The sequence below is a fragment of the Oxyura jamaicensis genome, chromosome 13 (assembly GCF_011077185.1).
Source record: "Oxyura jamaicensis isolate SHBP4307 breed ruddy duck chromosome 13, BPBGC_Ojam_1.0, whole genome shotgun sequence".
Lineage (NCBI taxonomy): Eukaryota > Metazoa > Chordata > Aves > Anseriformes > Anatidae > Oxyura > Oxyura jamaicensis.
In genome coordinates, this window is record NC_048905.1 from 4,005,415 (window position 1) to 4,022,208 (window position 16,794).

Genomic DNA, 16,794 nt, shown 5'->3' on the forward strand with positions numbered 1-16,794 from the left:
TTTGAAATTTTGCTTTAGGTTTTATTATTATTATTTACTTAGTGTTTGCAACTGTAAAATTAGATACAAAGTTGGGCTTGACTCCTTTTCATCTCTTCAGTTTAATTGGAGAGAAAAATACTCTGTATGGTGCTACTAGTTCCAAATCCAAAATTTATTTTCCATATTCTATAGATATTATTTGTTGGTGTCTGGGACTGACAGAGCCATTTAGTTTAGGACCATAGGTCCCACAACAACAGGGAGTAATAGTGAGGAATTACAACATTCCAATTATATTTTTCTTCCAATAATTCAGTGTTGAAAATATGTTCCTCTCAAATCCAACAGCATTCAAAGAGAATTAGTCCTAAGCATTAATTTCAAAATTGGTGTTTCATTTCCACTTTATATTATGCAAAGTAGTACACTGTGTCAGCCAAATAATAACAGAAATGAGGGAAAAAAGCAAATAGCTTGGTACAGATGAAATTTTATCATCAGGCTGGTGCGCTTATACTTCACAGATTATGGAAGTCATCAGCACTTCGGTCAGTTACTTTAACTCCAGAGTTGCTCTCTGGTTTTACAGATCTCTTCATCATCCTCTGTGCTTTCTTCTTTTTTTTTTTTTTTTTTTTTTTTTTTTTTTTAATGGGGGAGGGAGGACGGGGGGATAAATACTACTTGCCACAGCAAAAGATCTACTCTTTGTCAGGTACAGCAGATGTTTCTGTCAGCATTCTTAATGAAGCTTTCAGTGTATGTAAAAGAAAAAGTTACACTCCTTGGGATAATCAGTTCCACATGGAAAAGTGGTTGTCCAAGATCAAAGTCAAATTGCAAGAGGAAGATTGTTGATTTCCCTGTTGATGCATTATGTTTGATACATAACATGAGTTCAAATATAGCTATAAAGGTCATAAGAAGCAGTGTTGTCTACCTGTTTGAATAAAGGGTTTGGCTGTTATCAGTAGATTTGAGTGCTAACAGTGTTCAAAGACTTGGTATATGATTTGTAGGCTATCACTACATCTCTACAGTTACTCGTGCTACTAGAGATCTTGGTAACTTTCCACTTCACCTGAACTCTGTGGTGTTAATGTCATTAGCTGTTGTTCTTATAAGTATTGAAGACAAAATGAAAGAAAAACCAGGCAAATAACTTGCAGCCTAGGAGCCAACTAATGTACCCGTGATGCTTGTATTTCAGATTCAGTGCAAGACTGTCCGCGCAATTGTCATGGGAATGGTGAATGTGTATCTGGTGTCTGCCACTGTTTTCCAGGATTTCACGGAGCAGATTGTGCTAAAGGTATTGTTTTCTTTGTGTTTACAAATAACCACAGTGTGTGTTTGTGATGTATGGATCTACAGCACCTGCTAGTTAGCATGGGTCCAAGTTAGGTTCAAGTAGATCAATATGTTTTTTTTTTCTTAGTTAAATATGATCAGGTGGAAGTATTGCCACATTGCTGATGTGCTTGCCTAGCTACAACCTTTTGTCAAATGTAGAAGGCAGAAGTGGCAGGATATATTTATTTTCTGTAAAAGTGGATGAATTATCAGTGCTTTCTGATAAGCATGAATTGGTCTGTAATAAAAGACTGATTATCTTGTTACTGGAGTGTAATGTATATTCTGTCTTGGCTAAGCCACACTTCTAGTTCATAGTAGCTTTCTTGCATATGCAATTGCTCCTCACCAAAGGAAGTTCACCTTTTATTTAGGCAAGTAAGCAGGACTTGACAGAGCCTTAGAATAAACCTTTTATTGAGTTTTGATTGTAAATTTTAACTACTAAAACTGGGAGATGTGTGATTATCAAGGATTTAACAGAACTTCAAAAGACATCTGTGGATTAGTAGTATGTGTTTACAAATTTTTTCAGAGAGTTTGGGATAGCTGTCATAAAGGAAGATTCATAAAGGAGGACCTCTTTAGTTTATACAGCTAGTAGCACATATGGTGTCTAAAATCAATGACTTGCTTGAATTCCTAGATGTTCCTGAGCACAGTTATAACATTTTACAATTTGTTTCCTTAGTTTATGTGAGGTTTAGGCCCCTTATAGTTATTACTTGTTTACAGTTGTCTTTCACAGGGATAGAGTTGTTAGTGTTCCAAGGGTATGGCATTTAAAAGCTGTTAAAATGCCTTGAAAGGCCTTTGAAAGGCGCTTATTTTTTCTTAGATCATGATCCAGTCCTGAGGACAGTTCATTGTGGCCCCACCTCTTTCACTGGTGTAGCAGGCTGGGACCCACCATACCTATGCCTGTCTATGAAGTGCTCCTTGAATAGCTGCTAGACCCATACTGGAGAGTCATTTCTATTTTGTGTCTCTGTATTTGGCTCCTAGAAGTGTCCCAGTAGGGGAAAAAAATAAATAAAAAGATCCCAAGGGCCATGGGAAGTTAATGATATCTCAGCACTAGCCCTACTCAATTTAAAGACTGCTTCAACTAAGGAGTGCATGTTGTTTGATTACATGAGAAATTAAGACGGTTGGCAAATACATAGAGAAGACATCTGTATATCACAATGTAAACGGTGTGATAATGTGTGCTATAAATACACACTGACAGCTATATGCATTTCTGTGGTGTTAACCTGTGAAAGTATGCATGTAATGACTGTGTGCTTCACTGCCACTCTTTACACATACATGGCCATTAAATCAGCTCATTTTGAGTTGTGAAGCAATTCTGCATTGTGTACTGAACCTCTGTGTAACGCTGTATTCTGTGTTTGTGCTAGGAAATAGTCTGTTCAGGCTACATCAGATAAATACATTTTAATAGGGCACTTGTCAAACTCTGTCAGGCTTCTACAGCACCTGAGAAATTTCCCTTTGCTTCCTGCCTTGTCCTTTGTATGTTGTCTCTCTACCCTCAAAAGTAGGTTATGTGGAAGATTCTTTCACCTGTCTTACCGTTTCTTTGTCAGACATCATAGTATTTCTAAAGAACAAAGGAGCTTGAAAAACTACATAAAATGATAAAACGGCTGTATTGGCAGAATTCTCATGTATATATACAAGCACAGAGCTGCACATCTTAGACACTGTAAGACATACCCAGAAGCATGGGGCTGAGTTAGTGTGTAAGGGCAGTGTGCCTCACCAATGTCGTGGGCACTGTCATACCTGTACCCATGGCCACAGGTTTTTCAGCTTACTTGAATGCTGATTACATGTGAGAGCAGTTTCAGGAGATAGCAATCAAAAATGGGGATTGAAAGAATGATAAAACACAGTAAAATGAGATAGAAATTAAATCTATTCCAGCATATTAGATGTTTGGACTCATTTACTATATATTTACTGTAATGTTAAATTTCTATTTAAACTGTCACATGTATGGAAAGATAATTATTTTTCTTTCAGTCTATTTTTTATTATTATTTCCTTAGCAACACATATTTCAACTATAAAATAATGCAAGGCAAGATTCAAATAGGGAAATGTGGAGAAGTGAGCAAGCTCCTCACATATCTCATAGAACTTGGTTCATGCAATAACAGAGTAGCCTGAGAACTTCATGCTGGGTGAGACCCAAGTTTGAAAGATGTGAGGCGTGATCCTTTATACTATTAAATCACTGTTTGCAAGGATGATTTTGGGGGTATCAGAGGCAGTGAACCTTGAGGGGAATCATCTGCTCACTTTACAGACAGTGCACAGGTACTCCTTCTGTTACTTTACTTGATCCATGTAGTTCTGAAAGCTTAAAATGAAGGAAATATATGAGAGAGAGCACCGATTGGGCTTGAGATCCATTAGCTCCAGGGAAGTACCATGAAAATGATTAGAAAGAGCTGAACTTTTGGCCCAACGCATGGGCTAAAATACACTTTCATGCCTTGATTGAACTAGAGGACATTTCACCCTGCCAAATGCTTCCACCAAATACTGGGAGCTTTAATTCTCACCCTTATCTGTGGAAATAACTTATTCTCAGGTAGCCAGTCTCAACAGATTTACTTCATCCTTGCTCAGACAAGATTCACTTTGAAATCATGTGGAGTTTAACCTAATTAAGAATTTCATCTAACACACAAGAAAGGTAACACATTTTAATCTCATGTGGTTAAAATATGGCATTTAAAGAAAAGGAAAATCTCATAATCAAAAGATAACTCTATGCATAGAGTTGTATCCTGATAAAGAAAGAGTGCATGGTTAAAGTCAGTGGAAAATTTGCTTGGAATTGAACTGCACTGTGAGTAACCTCCTGTGCAGAAATAGCTATAGAAGTCATTGATAAGAAGGGATGCCAAGACCAAGGATTGAATCAGGCTTGCAGCAATGATTGTTAGTTTTGTGTTGCCACTTTTTTATAAACATCTCTGTTTTTCTGTGACTTCCATGACATACCCACACAAGTACATCAAGATGTCCTTCTTAGTGTTCCCAGTGTTTATGTCTGGTAATATTCTGGTCTTGTAATTGCTCAGTCTTGTGGTAAATCTGCAGGCAGGAGTCCTTCATCATGTTCTGCTTTTCACCATTTGTAGAGTTCATTGTTGCAATGAGTTGGGTTCCCAGAAGTGACTCAGATTTGGCTGTAATTTCATTTCATCTCATGGTATTTCGGAGGGCATTTAACTCTTCCCTTCCATTAACAAAAAGACTTCCAAAGACACTGCCATTATACTGTTTTGCAAATGTGCTCAGAGCCGCTTTTGATTTTTTATTTTAAAATACTAGTTTTGCATCATAAATATATTTAGCTAAATTGAAAAGGTGAAACAACGTACCATGGCATGGGATTTCTACGTTGATACAATGAGCATAGCCTGTTAAGAGATGGTGTCTGATTTGTAAAAGAAGGAAAAAAAAAATTGTTAAGTAGTTTGTCAGTTGCCATTTAGCAGATACTGTTAGTTAATTATGTGATGCAAAAAGAAACATGTTTAATATTTTAATCTAAATAGATTCAAGGCTTTTGGATTTTTGAAACCTTGTTTGATCAGTTGACTCTTTAATCTTCTTTTAACAACTTTAATGATTCAGATTTATGTTACACTCAGTTTCTTTTCCTGTTCTCCTTGTGTGGGTTTTTCATTATTTTATTTTCATTCTGTTTGTTTTTGGCTTACTGGCAAAGGACGGCGCCACTTTAATAAGTATAAAAAGAAGGGTAGGTTTTTAAAATTTCTTTTTATTTCTTTTGCAACATCTATTTAGTTTGAAATAGTTGCTAAGCTGTGAAGTGTAGTCTTTTTTTAAAATTTATTTTAATGGATTTGCTGTTTCTGATAATTGTCCACACCATGATAAGAGTTCCCACTATTATCATCTTCTTTGTTATGTGTTGTACTGTTAATCTATGTATAAAAATATTAAAAGTCTTCAATTATTAGGTAAGTAAGGTATAATTGTTAGAAAAAGCAATGTTTTCTTCCGTTCAGCTGCTACAGAAGAATTGTTTCTCATGCAAATTTCAGTTGTTTGGAACTCTTTTTGCTCTGAGGTTATTCAGAGCCTTACTGTTTGGGTGATAAAGTCCTTAAGTGCATAAAGGATTTCATAAAGGATTTTTTTTTTTTTTTTTAAGTGAATGCTCTGCTTGAAACTGTTCTTAGTGCCATGTCCAGAATGAATGTCCGGTGGCATAAGGGGTTCTGGGAGAGCTCACAGTGGGGAAAACATGAACTGCAGAGTGCATTTTTCTGAATAATTCCATACTCGGATCGTTGTTGCAGAGCATGCAGCAGACACATGCTGATAATATGTAGCAGATAGTATTTTCTGTCTATGTGATTAAGGGAAACAATATTTGTCTTCATCACTTGGCTAGAAATTATAGGAACTGAAAATAGTGCAAGAAAACAGAAGATCACTGGGCTTTGAAGGGAAAGGTGAGAGCTTGTCTTGCAGAGCCCCTCTCGTTTGCCTGTCCTGCGCAGGGCCTGTAGCCTGACAGGAAACATGGGACCCCCGGTCAGGCAGCACCTCGGGCCTTCAGGGTGAGCGGGGGCGCGTTATTCAAGGGAACCACTGCAACGTTTTGGCATAAAAGATCATAGACAAGAAAGGTAGGTTGGATTAAATGTGATGGTACCCATACAGTTTGGTTTGTCAGAGAAAAGCAGGAGGAACAATCATGTATGAAGAATGCCATTGTGCAGTTTCACAGAAGAGTTTGCGTGTAGATTGTGCTACTCCTTCAAACTAATCTATCGTGGTTAGTGTTATAAAAGCGATAGATGAAAGTCGTGTCTACCTCCAAGAGTTTACCATGTCAATGCAAGTTAAAAGGGAATAAATGGGCACTAATTGACATATGTGGAGATACGAGGAAACAAATGGTGTAGGTGGTGTTATAAACATAAGAGCATCGTAACTGTTGTTAGTTTGGGGGAAAGGCTGTGGTAAAAAGGCAGTTTTAAAGGGTGGTAATGGGGCAAGTACCTAATACCATGAGGTAATCCAGGGAAGATGGTGCCTCCAAAGGAGACAGAGCATAGGAAAGAGCTGTTTGGAGCTTTGGCTTTCAAAATGAGTGGTGGCAGTGTTGTAGGTCCCAAAGAGGTGGAAGTCAGATTCTAGCAGCGAGCAGTCTGGGGTGAAACAAGCCTACAGACAAAGCTGGGGCATGGCATTTATGCTCCTTGTGATAAGAGGAAAAACCTGGAACAGGACTGGGAAAGAGGAGTCACAGGGCTAAAGGCTAAATTAACAAATTAACAGTGGGGTTTATGCAGCAGTGTTAAACACAGACGTGAGTGTAGAAGACTGACTTTATCCATGATGGAGAAAAAGATTTTTGTTTGATGTGGATTTTATTTGCTGAAAGCTAAGGCAAAAATTCTGACAAACAGATACGATGCAGAACAAATCTGTAGGACTTTGTCAAAATTTGGCTGTGAGGCAAGGGAACCGATGAATCAAAAATAACATCCAGAGTATGAACCTGAGCAGCAGGGAGAATAGAATGATGGTACTGTCCGCTGTGACAGACTGAGAATGCAGGGGAGGGCAGAGAAGTAGTCAGTTAGAGAGAAAACAGAAATTAGAGAAATAACTTTATTGGCAAACATTCCTTGTGATCATAATCATAGTGTGTCTCTTCACTTGCATTGCACAAGTAAAAAATAAAAATAAAAAATTAATTGTTCTTTTCTTTGGAAATACTGCCTTCATGACTTGTCACCCACACATACCTCACATCCTTCCTTGTGGATGACAAAATTCAAATTGTTCAGCTTCTTTCTCAGTATTTCTTTCTGGGTGGGTTAGTTTTTGTTTTCGCTGTGTGTGTCTGTGTGTGCCAACTTATGGATGTGCTGCTGCTGCAGCAGCTCCGGCCTGTCACTCACATCTCCCCCTCGCAGCGGGTGGAGGCATCATTTTGATGCTCAGACAAGGCTGTCTTTGGCAGTGTTCCTCTCCAGTAATTCCCACCTCTTTGACTCAGTACCTTAAAATGCCTTTGTTATAAATTTCCTTCTCCTTTTCCCAGTCTCACCTTTTATTAGCAGACATTTTTCATTTCAGGCAAACTGATTATATTCTTGGTTGCCTTCCAATGAGTTCTGTGTAGAGGGCAGTGCTTGTCCTGTATGCCCTCAGTTTCATAGTTTTACATAAGCACAATATGCTCTGAGAAGAGATGTGTACAGTTAACTGTGCCTAAAATAATTACAGAATAAATAAATGGACACATAACCTTTTTTGACAATGATTGACAGTCATTGCCATCTATCAGCTGCTAGCTTGCTTGCATGAAATGGTATGGTAGCTTTGATCCAGGTTCAGGCAGACAAGTGGAGCCAGCACAAAATCCACCATTCTGACACTTTCTAATTGGCAATTTAAACAGGAACAAAGAAGAGAAGGGGTCCCAGGCTGAATTCTTTGTGATGTTAGCGGTCATGACTCCAAAAGGGGTTCGAGGTATTTCATTAGTTTTTAAGAACATGTATCTGTGCCTCCTATAGTGCTTGTAGTTTAAATGTGAGGATTAGCAAATGTTTGCTAGACATTTGATATACAGTAGCAGGATGGTTACAGAAGTACACAGATTGCTCCCTGTGTAGGGCTAGGAAGTGCTGTTTTGTATCCTTTGCATTCTTTGTGAGGGAATATTAACAAAGTGGAAATAGGACCCAGAAGCTACTTTTATCTTAGGAATATTACAGAAAGCAGACTTTTCAAAAAAAAAAATACATTTTTAACATGCCAAATATGAACTTCTTATTGTTCTTAAAGCTTTTATGGCTTCTGCGGAATCCAGCCTTGAATTTTGTGTTACTAAGATTTTATCTGGAGAAGAGCTGGTCCCAAATAATTTCAAGCTGGGATGCTCCAGTTGTTTAGAAGTGCATTCTTTTTCTGTTTGTTATAGTTCCAGCTTTACAGGGCAGTCAAAATGCTTTAAAAATTGTTAAGGTACTTAATGTTGTTTAATGTACCAGTACCTGCATCTAATATAGAGAATTTATTAGCGTTTATATTCCATATTAAACTGCTAGTATATATATCACCAAATTTGTGCCGGTGTACTGAATTGCTCTTTTATATCTTTGTAAATTCACATTGCAATAAATGAACTTCAAATTTTATATGGGACTGCTTTCCAATGAACTTGCAGGATGGTGTCACAGCTAAGAGGGTAGACTGACTTCCATAGGAGAAAATACCAGAGAGCGAGCTAAAAGGATTTAAAAAAGAATAAGGAACACTGAGGAATTCAGTAGTGAAGAAGGTAGGAAATAACTCAGGTTGCTAATGACACTTCTGGACAAAATACGATAGGAAAATGGGTTAAAGGTGTGCATCTAATAAATTATGACTCTGATTTCAGTGAGTGCTAGTGCTTCTTTATTTGATCCCTTGTTACCCAACTTGCAGAAGTTCAGAGACCAAACACAGAGCTACAAGCGATATTGTAGCTGAGGCCTAAACTCTGGAACCAAGTTTTATTGGCCTAGTATGATAATGAAGTTTGTATTGCCCATGTCCACTATTGAAACTGTATGGAAACACAGTAAAATGCTGTTAATGAATTTTCTTTCAGAAGCATTATAGTAATATTTACATATTTATTAAAAGCTAGGTATGTTCATTTGATCTCTCACTGTGGCTTTCAAAACCTACTCCTATTGGTTGTTTCACTTTATCTTTCTTGCTTTCTTATACTTGTGCACCAACAGAACATGTATTTGTGCAAATCTTTTCTGTTTCTATCGTGTTCCAATAAATAGAATATTTCAAAAGGTTCCCAGAGCAGCAAGGTGGTGCACAAGCATACAGATACATGCAGAACACGTACCATTGTCAAGCTTAGTTTCCAGCAAGCCAAAAATCTTTCCTCCAATCCTGTACTACTTCCATTAGAGGCCAGGGATGTCTCTGCTCTAACTATGCCCGGCTGAGCTGAACTGTGCTCATGAAGATGTATGTTTTGTAATTTGTTTTTATGTTTAATTGGTTAGCTTATTTAATTGTGTTGCAATCTACCTTTTAAGATCGCTTTGTCTCCATGGAGTTGTATTGATATTTGTTTATTTCATTAAGTTTGAAGAGTTTGTCTTTGCACTTGTGTTGGCATCATCTTGGAGTCCTTTTGATGATGGTAAATGTCATTGAAGCAGCTACAATCAAGTAGTATTGCAAATCACATTATGGAAATACAGCTGTTAAGAGATACTTATGCACTCTCTGTCCCTGCATAACAGACATGGCCCTGAGTCACAGCTTCCAATTCCAGCTTGCATGACTTTGGGGTATGTTCATATCTATATTGTATCCAGACCTGAACCTGTAATTTAGATCTTTTCCTATATTTAGACCCCATTGGGGCGAGATGAAGCTCAGTTAGCTGTCATCCCTATTTGCTTTCTCAGATAAACAAATAAAGTTTCTAACTCAGATGTAGCAAAATACTTAAATATCTGCAGCCAATCTGGAACTATGTAATTAATCATGTTATGATTTAAATCTTTTCTGGTCGATTTAATAATGCAAATAGTAGTTACTAAAACGGGACCAAAGCAGTCTGGATTTTAAATATGCTGATTATCTCAACCTCTGGGTGCAATCCTATGTTTACTGCACTGCTATTTAGTCATAACAAAACTATTACCACAGAAATATGGAAAGGACAGATTCTTTCACTGTCGATGTTATAAACTCTAATCAAAAATACTGCAAGAAATGTTTCACTCTCTTTCTGTATGTATAAATGACTTCACGCTGTTAGTGCTTCCTCTGTTAGGAATCACAACATACATGTTTGGAAGGATGATTCTGGTACTCAGTGGTTGTCCTTGCTGCTGCCTTTTGAAAGCTTGAAGCATCATCTCTTTCATTCCTCACTGACTCTTTCCACTGAGATAGCTACTGAAACATCGGAGAGAATTTAATTTTCCCTTCTCCTCAATTTTTCCGTTGACAAAGTTATCAAAACATACAAATGAAGATCTACATGCTTGTCTATGACAGTAGTCTATTTCTGCATCTGTTTATTTCCATCTGTTGGTAGAATGTAGCATTTATCTCTATGTATTATTGTAGTTCTGTCAACCTTACTGCTTATATCTAAAGCAGGATGTTCACAGCTCTGATTCTGTGTTACTAGTTTCCAAAGAATGAGATTTTTAGATTGCAGAGCAGTGTTTTCAGGGCATTTTCCTCCAACCCATCATGCAGAGAACTGAAGAGAATTCATCCTTTTTTGCTGTTGTTTTTGCCTGTATTTTCAAAGGCACAAAACTGATCAGTTACCTTCTCTGCAGTAAACCAGGACCAGTGCAGGGTAGATCTCATTCCATTGAATGCATTTATGCACATGAAGAAAATTGAACTGTGGTGCTCTATAAAGCTGTATTTACAGGGAGGTTCCGAACTTGAATAGCTGAAAAATAAATCTCTACTATTTTGCAAATCATCTTAGTGTGCTGCATGGAGAACAAAAATATTTTCTTTAATATAGATAGTGATAGTTTCAAAGCTTCAGCAATAGTGGAGGCAGGCCAGACAGGTTGACAAAGTATCGAATCCAGAAGGTACTGACAAGAGAAAGTCCTCAAGACATTTGAAGCCTGACTCAGCTTGCTGATTTTTCGAGTATCTCGCTGAGTTCAGTTGTCCTCTTTTCTCTCTCTCTCTCCAATTTGTAGTTTGTTCTGTGGCTTTTCCAGTGAGAGCAAACAGTTGTCTTATTCTCTTCCCCCTCAGGAGTCCAGTGTCTTTAGTTAACTAAGAATCAGATCTTTGTTTATGGGTACCTAGGCTGACTAAGCTCATCTTCAGGCTAGCAGTAATGGAGCTTCAGTCCTTTCACCTCACCATTGAATTACATCAAATATATCTGACGCCTGCTTAATTTTTATTTTCACCATCCTTACAAGCTATATTGTTATTAAAAATATTATGCTATTTGTAAAGAAAAATTATCCTGTACCAAGTGGCCAGTCCCAAAGAGAGAATTCCAAAATTTGCTGTGATTCTGGAAATTGCTAGTCAGAACATAAAAGTTCAGATTATCGGTATTCTGCTAGATAATGTGGTAAGACACATTCATATTTCTTACACAGATTTTTAATAATAATTGTAAACAACGCAGTTATCTAATGGAAATAGGTACTATGTGGAATGGTACAGGATGGTACAGCAAATGTTATCTAAGGTCACACACTGAAGGTAGTGAGAAAAACTGAACTTTTTGATAAATTTTAGCAAAAAGTTTGCTGATTGTTCAGAAGAATGTAAATATTCATTGTGCAATTAACGCTGTTCAGTCACTTCTGTAAAAATCCTGCCATATTTTTTTTGAAACAGCTTAAGTACTAATCGATTGAGAACTTCTATAACTCTCAAAATGGAGGCATCCCCATATCTCTACAGGTATTTTAAATGAATTGAATTAATCATAGGCTTAAAAGTCTCTAGCGATCTTCGTTAACTTTCCTGGGTTTAATTAAAACATCTGTGCACTTTTAATTTATCGATTCATCCAACTCATATGTCATGTTTTTAACACACCCCAGCATGCTCTGCATCATTTTTAACCCGATTTCCACTTAACTAAAGCAATTAAATTCACCCCGGATTAATTAAAGCATCCATACTTTAGTGCTTAAGTCAGCGTGTGCTGCTTTCCCCAAATGGTTTCTGAATGTCAGAGATTTGACACACCTGATGGTTTTTTTTGTCCTTCTGGAAATTCTTCTGTGAATCTCGTTCTTGCTTGCTAATGTGCGGTTTGACAGAGCTAGACAAGGGAGCATGGTAAGGCTCAGGTTTGGGCAACTGAGGTAAGGATGCAGGGCGTGATTGCTATGAAAAGCTCTGCATTTCTTCCTAACTCTGACCAGCAAGCACAGAGTAATAGTACAATTAAATAATCTCATTTTTTTTGTGTGTGTTCTGTAGTCAAAGTAAAGAGTCTTGTGAAGTAGCTAATAAAGCATATATAATGTCAGTAATAGTTGTGTGTTCATTCTTCTCTTCCTGGGTGAATTTGTACAAACTGACTTCCAACCAGCTTCTACTTGTAAGAGCAGAAAGTCCTAGAGTAACCTAAAAGTTGTTCTAGATCTTGCTTATTCCCACTGTTCTTAAGACCATTTCAAGCATGACAGAAGTTCACAATAATGAAATAATTGAAAAAAATAATGAACTGCTCTTCATTCTGTGGCCTTACGTATATACCCCTTCTTTTGTAATTTGTATCAGCAAATGCACTCACTTTTAAGTGAACCTTGAAGAAGAAACAGTCTTTTGAATTCTTCATAGTTTCCTGAAGTATCGCAACACAGATACTTCTGAGGCATTTGAAACAAGGTTTGTAAAGTATAATAATAAACACATGTTCTTTAGCAGAAACTCACTTCTTCCTCCTAAACAGGATCATCTACATATACTAACAAACCTGATTTCACTTAGGTCTAACAAAGTTCTGTACAGTTCAGCAAGGGTGTATAAGCTGATCTTACCTAAGGCTCTACAAAGTGTCTTCAGAATGCTGTTTGTGGTTGGCTGTTTTTTTTTGTTTGTTTGTTTGTTTGTTTTTCCTGAGCGTGTTTGTTAGTATAGCATTTATATTACAGAAGTAAAGTTGCAATGGCTCAGGGCATTTTTAGGTCCTTTTACCTAGGACCCTAGTTCTGATGGTGGCATGCAACGTATAGTCAAGAGTAAAAATTGTACCTGTCTTTGATGCTTCTCCAGTAAATTCTTTTGATTCTACAGATAGATAATGGGTGGTAGGACTTCCTACAGTAGACGGTTGTCTCTTTGTGGATAGTAGACTCATTAGATTTTCCTTTCGTGCATTTGTCTAAATAAGTATTGAATCAGGGAATATTCTTCCATGAGTTTCATCTTTTCAGATAATTTTCCTCAAATTGATTGATGAAACAGTTATTCATGCTTAGGATGTAAGGGGATTTTAGACTGTGGCTAAGTGTTCTGTTAGTATAGCCTTAAACTTGCACTTCAACACTCTGTCCCAATTCTCCTTACTGCTTACATTGTAAATACACAGTCAAGCTCATCTGTTATGTGTACGAGCTCATGGTAGGAAGAATCTGGTTTGTATGTAAGATCAGGGCTTACAAGCCTTATGGACACAACCATTCTAATCCTTACTCGAACAATACCCCACTAGGCTTGATGTAATCATTTGTCCATCAATACCAGTGACTCTCCTCACCAACCTGCCATGAGCATCTCACCACAAATTTCTGTGGTACATACGTTGAAAAGTTTTGACTTGATATGGGGTGATTCCTGACAGCTTGTCAGCTTTGACTAAGCCTGTAGGTGGCACAAAGAAAGCTGACTTTCTTAATGCCCTGCTTGAAAAATTGCATTTGGATGTAAATCTGAGCTGCTTGCAAAATATGAGCATTATAAGAGCTTATAACCTAATCCAGGACAAGGAAGCAGTTCAGATACAAGTTCTAAAACCTTTCAAGTCTGCATATTTGTGTGCCCAGAAACTCAATTTCAAGAGAAGTATACTGATTTGTCTATTTTATGAGGAGGAACTGAAAGAAAGCTGCAGTAGAAGAACTGACACCCTAGGTCCTAGTGGTACAGAACTCTCTCTGCACTAGGGTAATGTTTGCTCTCCAGCAAGAGGAACCAAGCCAGAACTCTGCCTTCAAATCCTGTTTGGAGCTTCAAGTATCAGGGGAAGGCCTCTCAACCAAGCAGCTGTGTAACTAAACCAAGTTCTGCAACTGCCTCCAAGAGTTTGACTCCTCAGATATCCTTTACTGGTTTTGTCATGCTCTAGAAGAACAGCTTTGGTGAGTATGTATGTGTGAATAACATAAAGGTGGGTGAAAGGAGTGTGTACACAGACTGCAGCTGGGATACTTGCAGTAAGTGTCACTGGACAAAATGGTGGCTTTTGATGCCAGACCATTTGGGCATTATCACTCACCATCTCCCCTCCTAACCCATGTGTAACAGGCTGTTATCAAACCATCTTTTCTCATCCATCAGGGAATATTAACAAAATAAGTCCAAAATAACTAGCCAGAGAAAACTTTGAAGAGCATGGATTGGACAGGGAAGGTCAGCCAAACATCTCTCCAGAAGTTTTCTCTCTCAAAGTGTGCATCCCACAGGGCTCAAAGGTCTGTAGTATCTGCTATCTGTAATCTGATCAGCTGAGACCCATGTAAAGAACCCAGTCTGCTTTTGTTCAAGTACTGGTAAAGAGCAGAACCACATCATTGAAGCCACGTTCAGGTTTAATAGCTGTTGTGCTTATTTGAACTTCACTCAGTAGATATACCTTAGTGCGTAACGTACTTGAATGCTGCTGTAACTATTCCCTAACACCTCTACTCACTTTTAGAAAGTGCTGGTGTGTAATATGTGGTTTTCTTTATGCAACAAATTTGCCCACAGAAATGAGATTGTTCCATTACGCAAACCTGCGTTCCTTCAGCAGGCTGTGAACAGACAGGCCTGTGCTGGAATAGGGCCCACCTCCTACATGTAGGGGAAATAAGCACTGCTAGAAGATATGAACTCCAGATGACTCCTGAGGTGTTTGGATGTTGATTGAGGCAACCTGGGTGTAAAATTAGTCTTGACTGTTCTGATGTCTCATCCTGCAGCAACATGGCCTAGCAAGCCTCACTTTAGCCTGCCTGCCTGTGTTTTCTACATTCTTGATTCTCTCTCTCTCTCTCTTCCTCACTTAGGTCAACTGATAAACCCAGAGCATTAATGGCAAGCTATTTATTACAGCAATGACAAAGCAGCTTCTTATAACCTACTCATGCTTACATACTTGCTTACGTGTTTCTCCTGCAATCTTGGTGATATGGCAGTCTTGAAAGTGCCAAAATCTGACCAAGGACATCTTGTCACTTCTCTTAATCTTAACTGTAATAATTTTCATCCCTAAGGTTAAATGACAGATTCTTTCATTTGTCCAGAGTCAGTTCTTGTGTCACTAACATCTTGGAAATGCATCCCTTAACTGCAGATCACTGAAGACAGATTATTTTTGAAGTAATAGAGAAGTTTCACAGGGACTAAATGGTCTTATGGATCACAGCAAGACCTCTGACCTGGTAGAAGCACAAAGAGAGAAATGAAAAGCAGTGACATGGCTTTCAGCTTCACTTCAATTCCTAAAGGACCAGAACAAGCCAAGGGAACACTTTAAAAAAATAAATAAATAATTCTGTGGGAGTTCTTTAGCCCACAACCTGGCACCATCTGTTAATCTTTGTTCTGCTCTGCCAGCCATCCAATCTCCGGTGTCCCAGGAGTTGAACCCTGCAAATTTAGATCAAAAGTGGGAGCTGAAAATGGCTCTCCAATAACCATCTTCCAAATAACAAGCATACATCTCTCTGATTGGACCACAGTTGCCAATTGATTATTTAGACCTAGGTGCAAGGCAAGAAGAGAAACAGTCTTACAGCAGTTGGCTGGCATGTCCTTGTATAGCTAGGTCTAGAGTGGTCCCATCTAGGCTGCTTGATGGTTTTGTTTGTTTGTTTTTAATAATGTATTTATTTCTCCTCAGTCCCTCTTGCAGGGAACTGTGTTGCTCAAATAGTTTTATTGCCTTTATTTGAGTTTTGACTCCAGAGAAGTTTGCAGAACAGAAATCCTTTCTTGGCGATGAGTGCCATGTTGACCTCTAAAACAACAAACCAAAAAAGCTGCTCCTCATCTGTATCCAGCTTGTAAGTCAACTCTGACTTTTTGTCTTTATACCTACTTGAGTAAATGTGATTTATGTGAAGAAACTGTCCACTGTCTTCTGACTAGCTTAGCATTCCCAGGACCTTTTCTTTCCATGCAGTTTTATCACAGCATGGTGAAGGAGGCTGCCATATGCTGGCATGTCCCAGTACAAATGGAGGAGCCCCACTGAGCAACTGTTAATAACAATACCACTAAGGCTCTTCAGTGGCTTGGAAGCATGTAGAGAATACACATCCAACAGTAGTAGTTCATTCTGTGTTGGACTCGAACAATGGGGCTGCAAACGTCACCACCAAATACAGGAACTGAGAGCTTCCTAGATCTAGGGAGAAATGTTTTTGCCATAAGACAAGGCCCAAAAAAAGGAACAGTGTCTCTACAGTGTGTCAGGGTGTGGAAGGTTTCAACAAAACTTGGCACTCATTGTGATTACTCCAGGTCTTCAGGACAAGCTGCCTTCTGACCATTCACCTCCAGATCTTCTATGTCATGGCAAGTAAAGAGAATAGAAATGGTTATTTTTCTTACGCTGATATGGGAAGAGGTGTCAACATCTGCCCAAAGAACTCTTTTAATTGTGGTGAAATGGAGGGTTATGGTCAAAGGAATTGTTTGGGT

General features: G+C 38.2%; 1 protein-coding gene across 12 annotated transcripts in view; it reads left to right on the top strand.

Annotated features, from left to right (window-relative positions):
• Window positions 1-16,794, top strand: part of TENM2 (teneurin transmembrane protein 2) — an 823,338-nt gene that overhangs the window by 719,966 nt on the left and 86,578 nt on the right. For 7 of the 12 annotated variants that reach the window (XM_035338985.1, XM_035338975.1, XM_035338978.1 and 4 more), the window contains one exon: window positions 1,193-1,294. In XM_035338985.1, the coding sequence (XP_035194876.1) occupies window positions 1,193-1,294 (102 nt within the window). Of the gene's footprint in view, window positions 1-1,192; window positions 1,295-5,089; window positions 5,123-16,794 lie in introns of all 12 variants that reach the window. The other 5 variants (XM_035338974.1, XM_035338972.1, XM_035338973.1 and 2 more) reach the window with 1 other exon arrangement.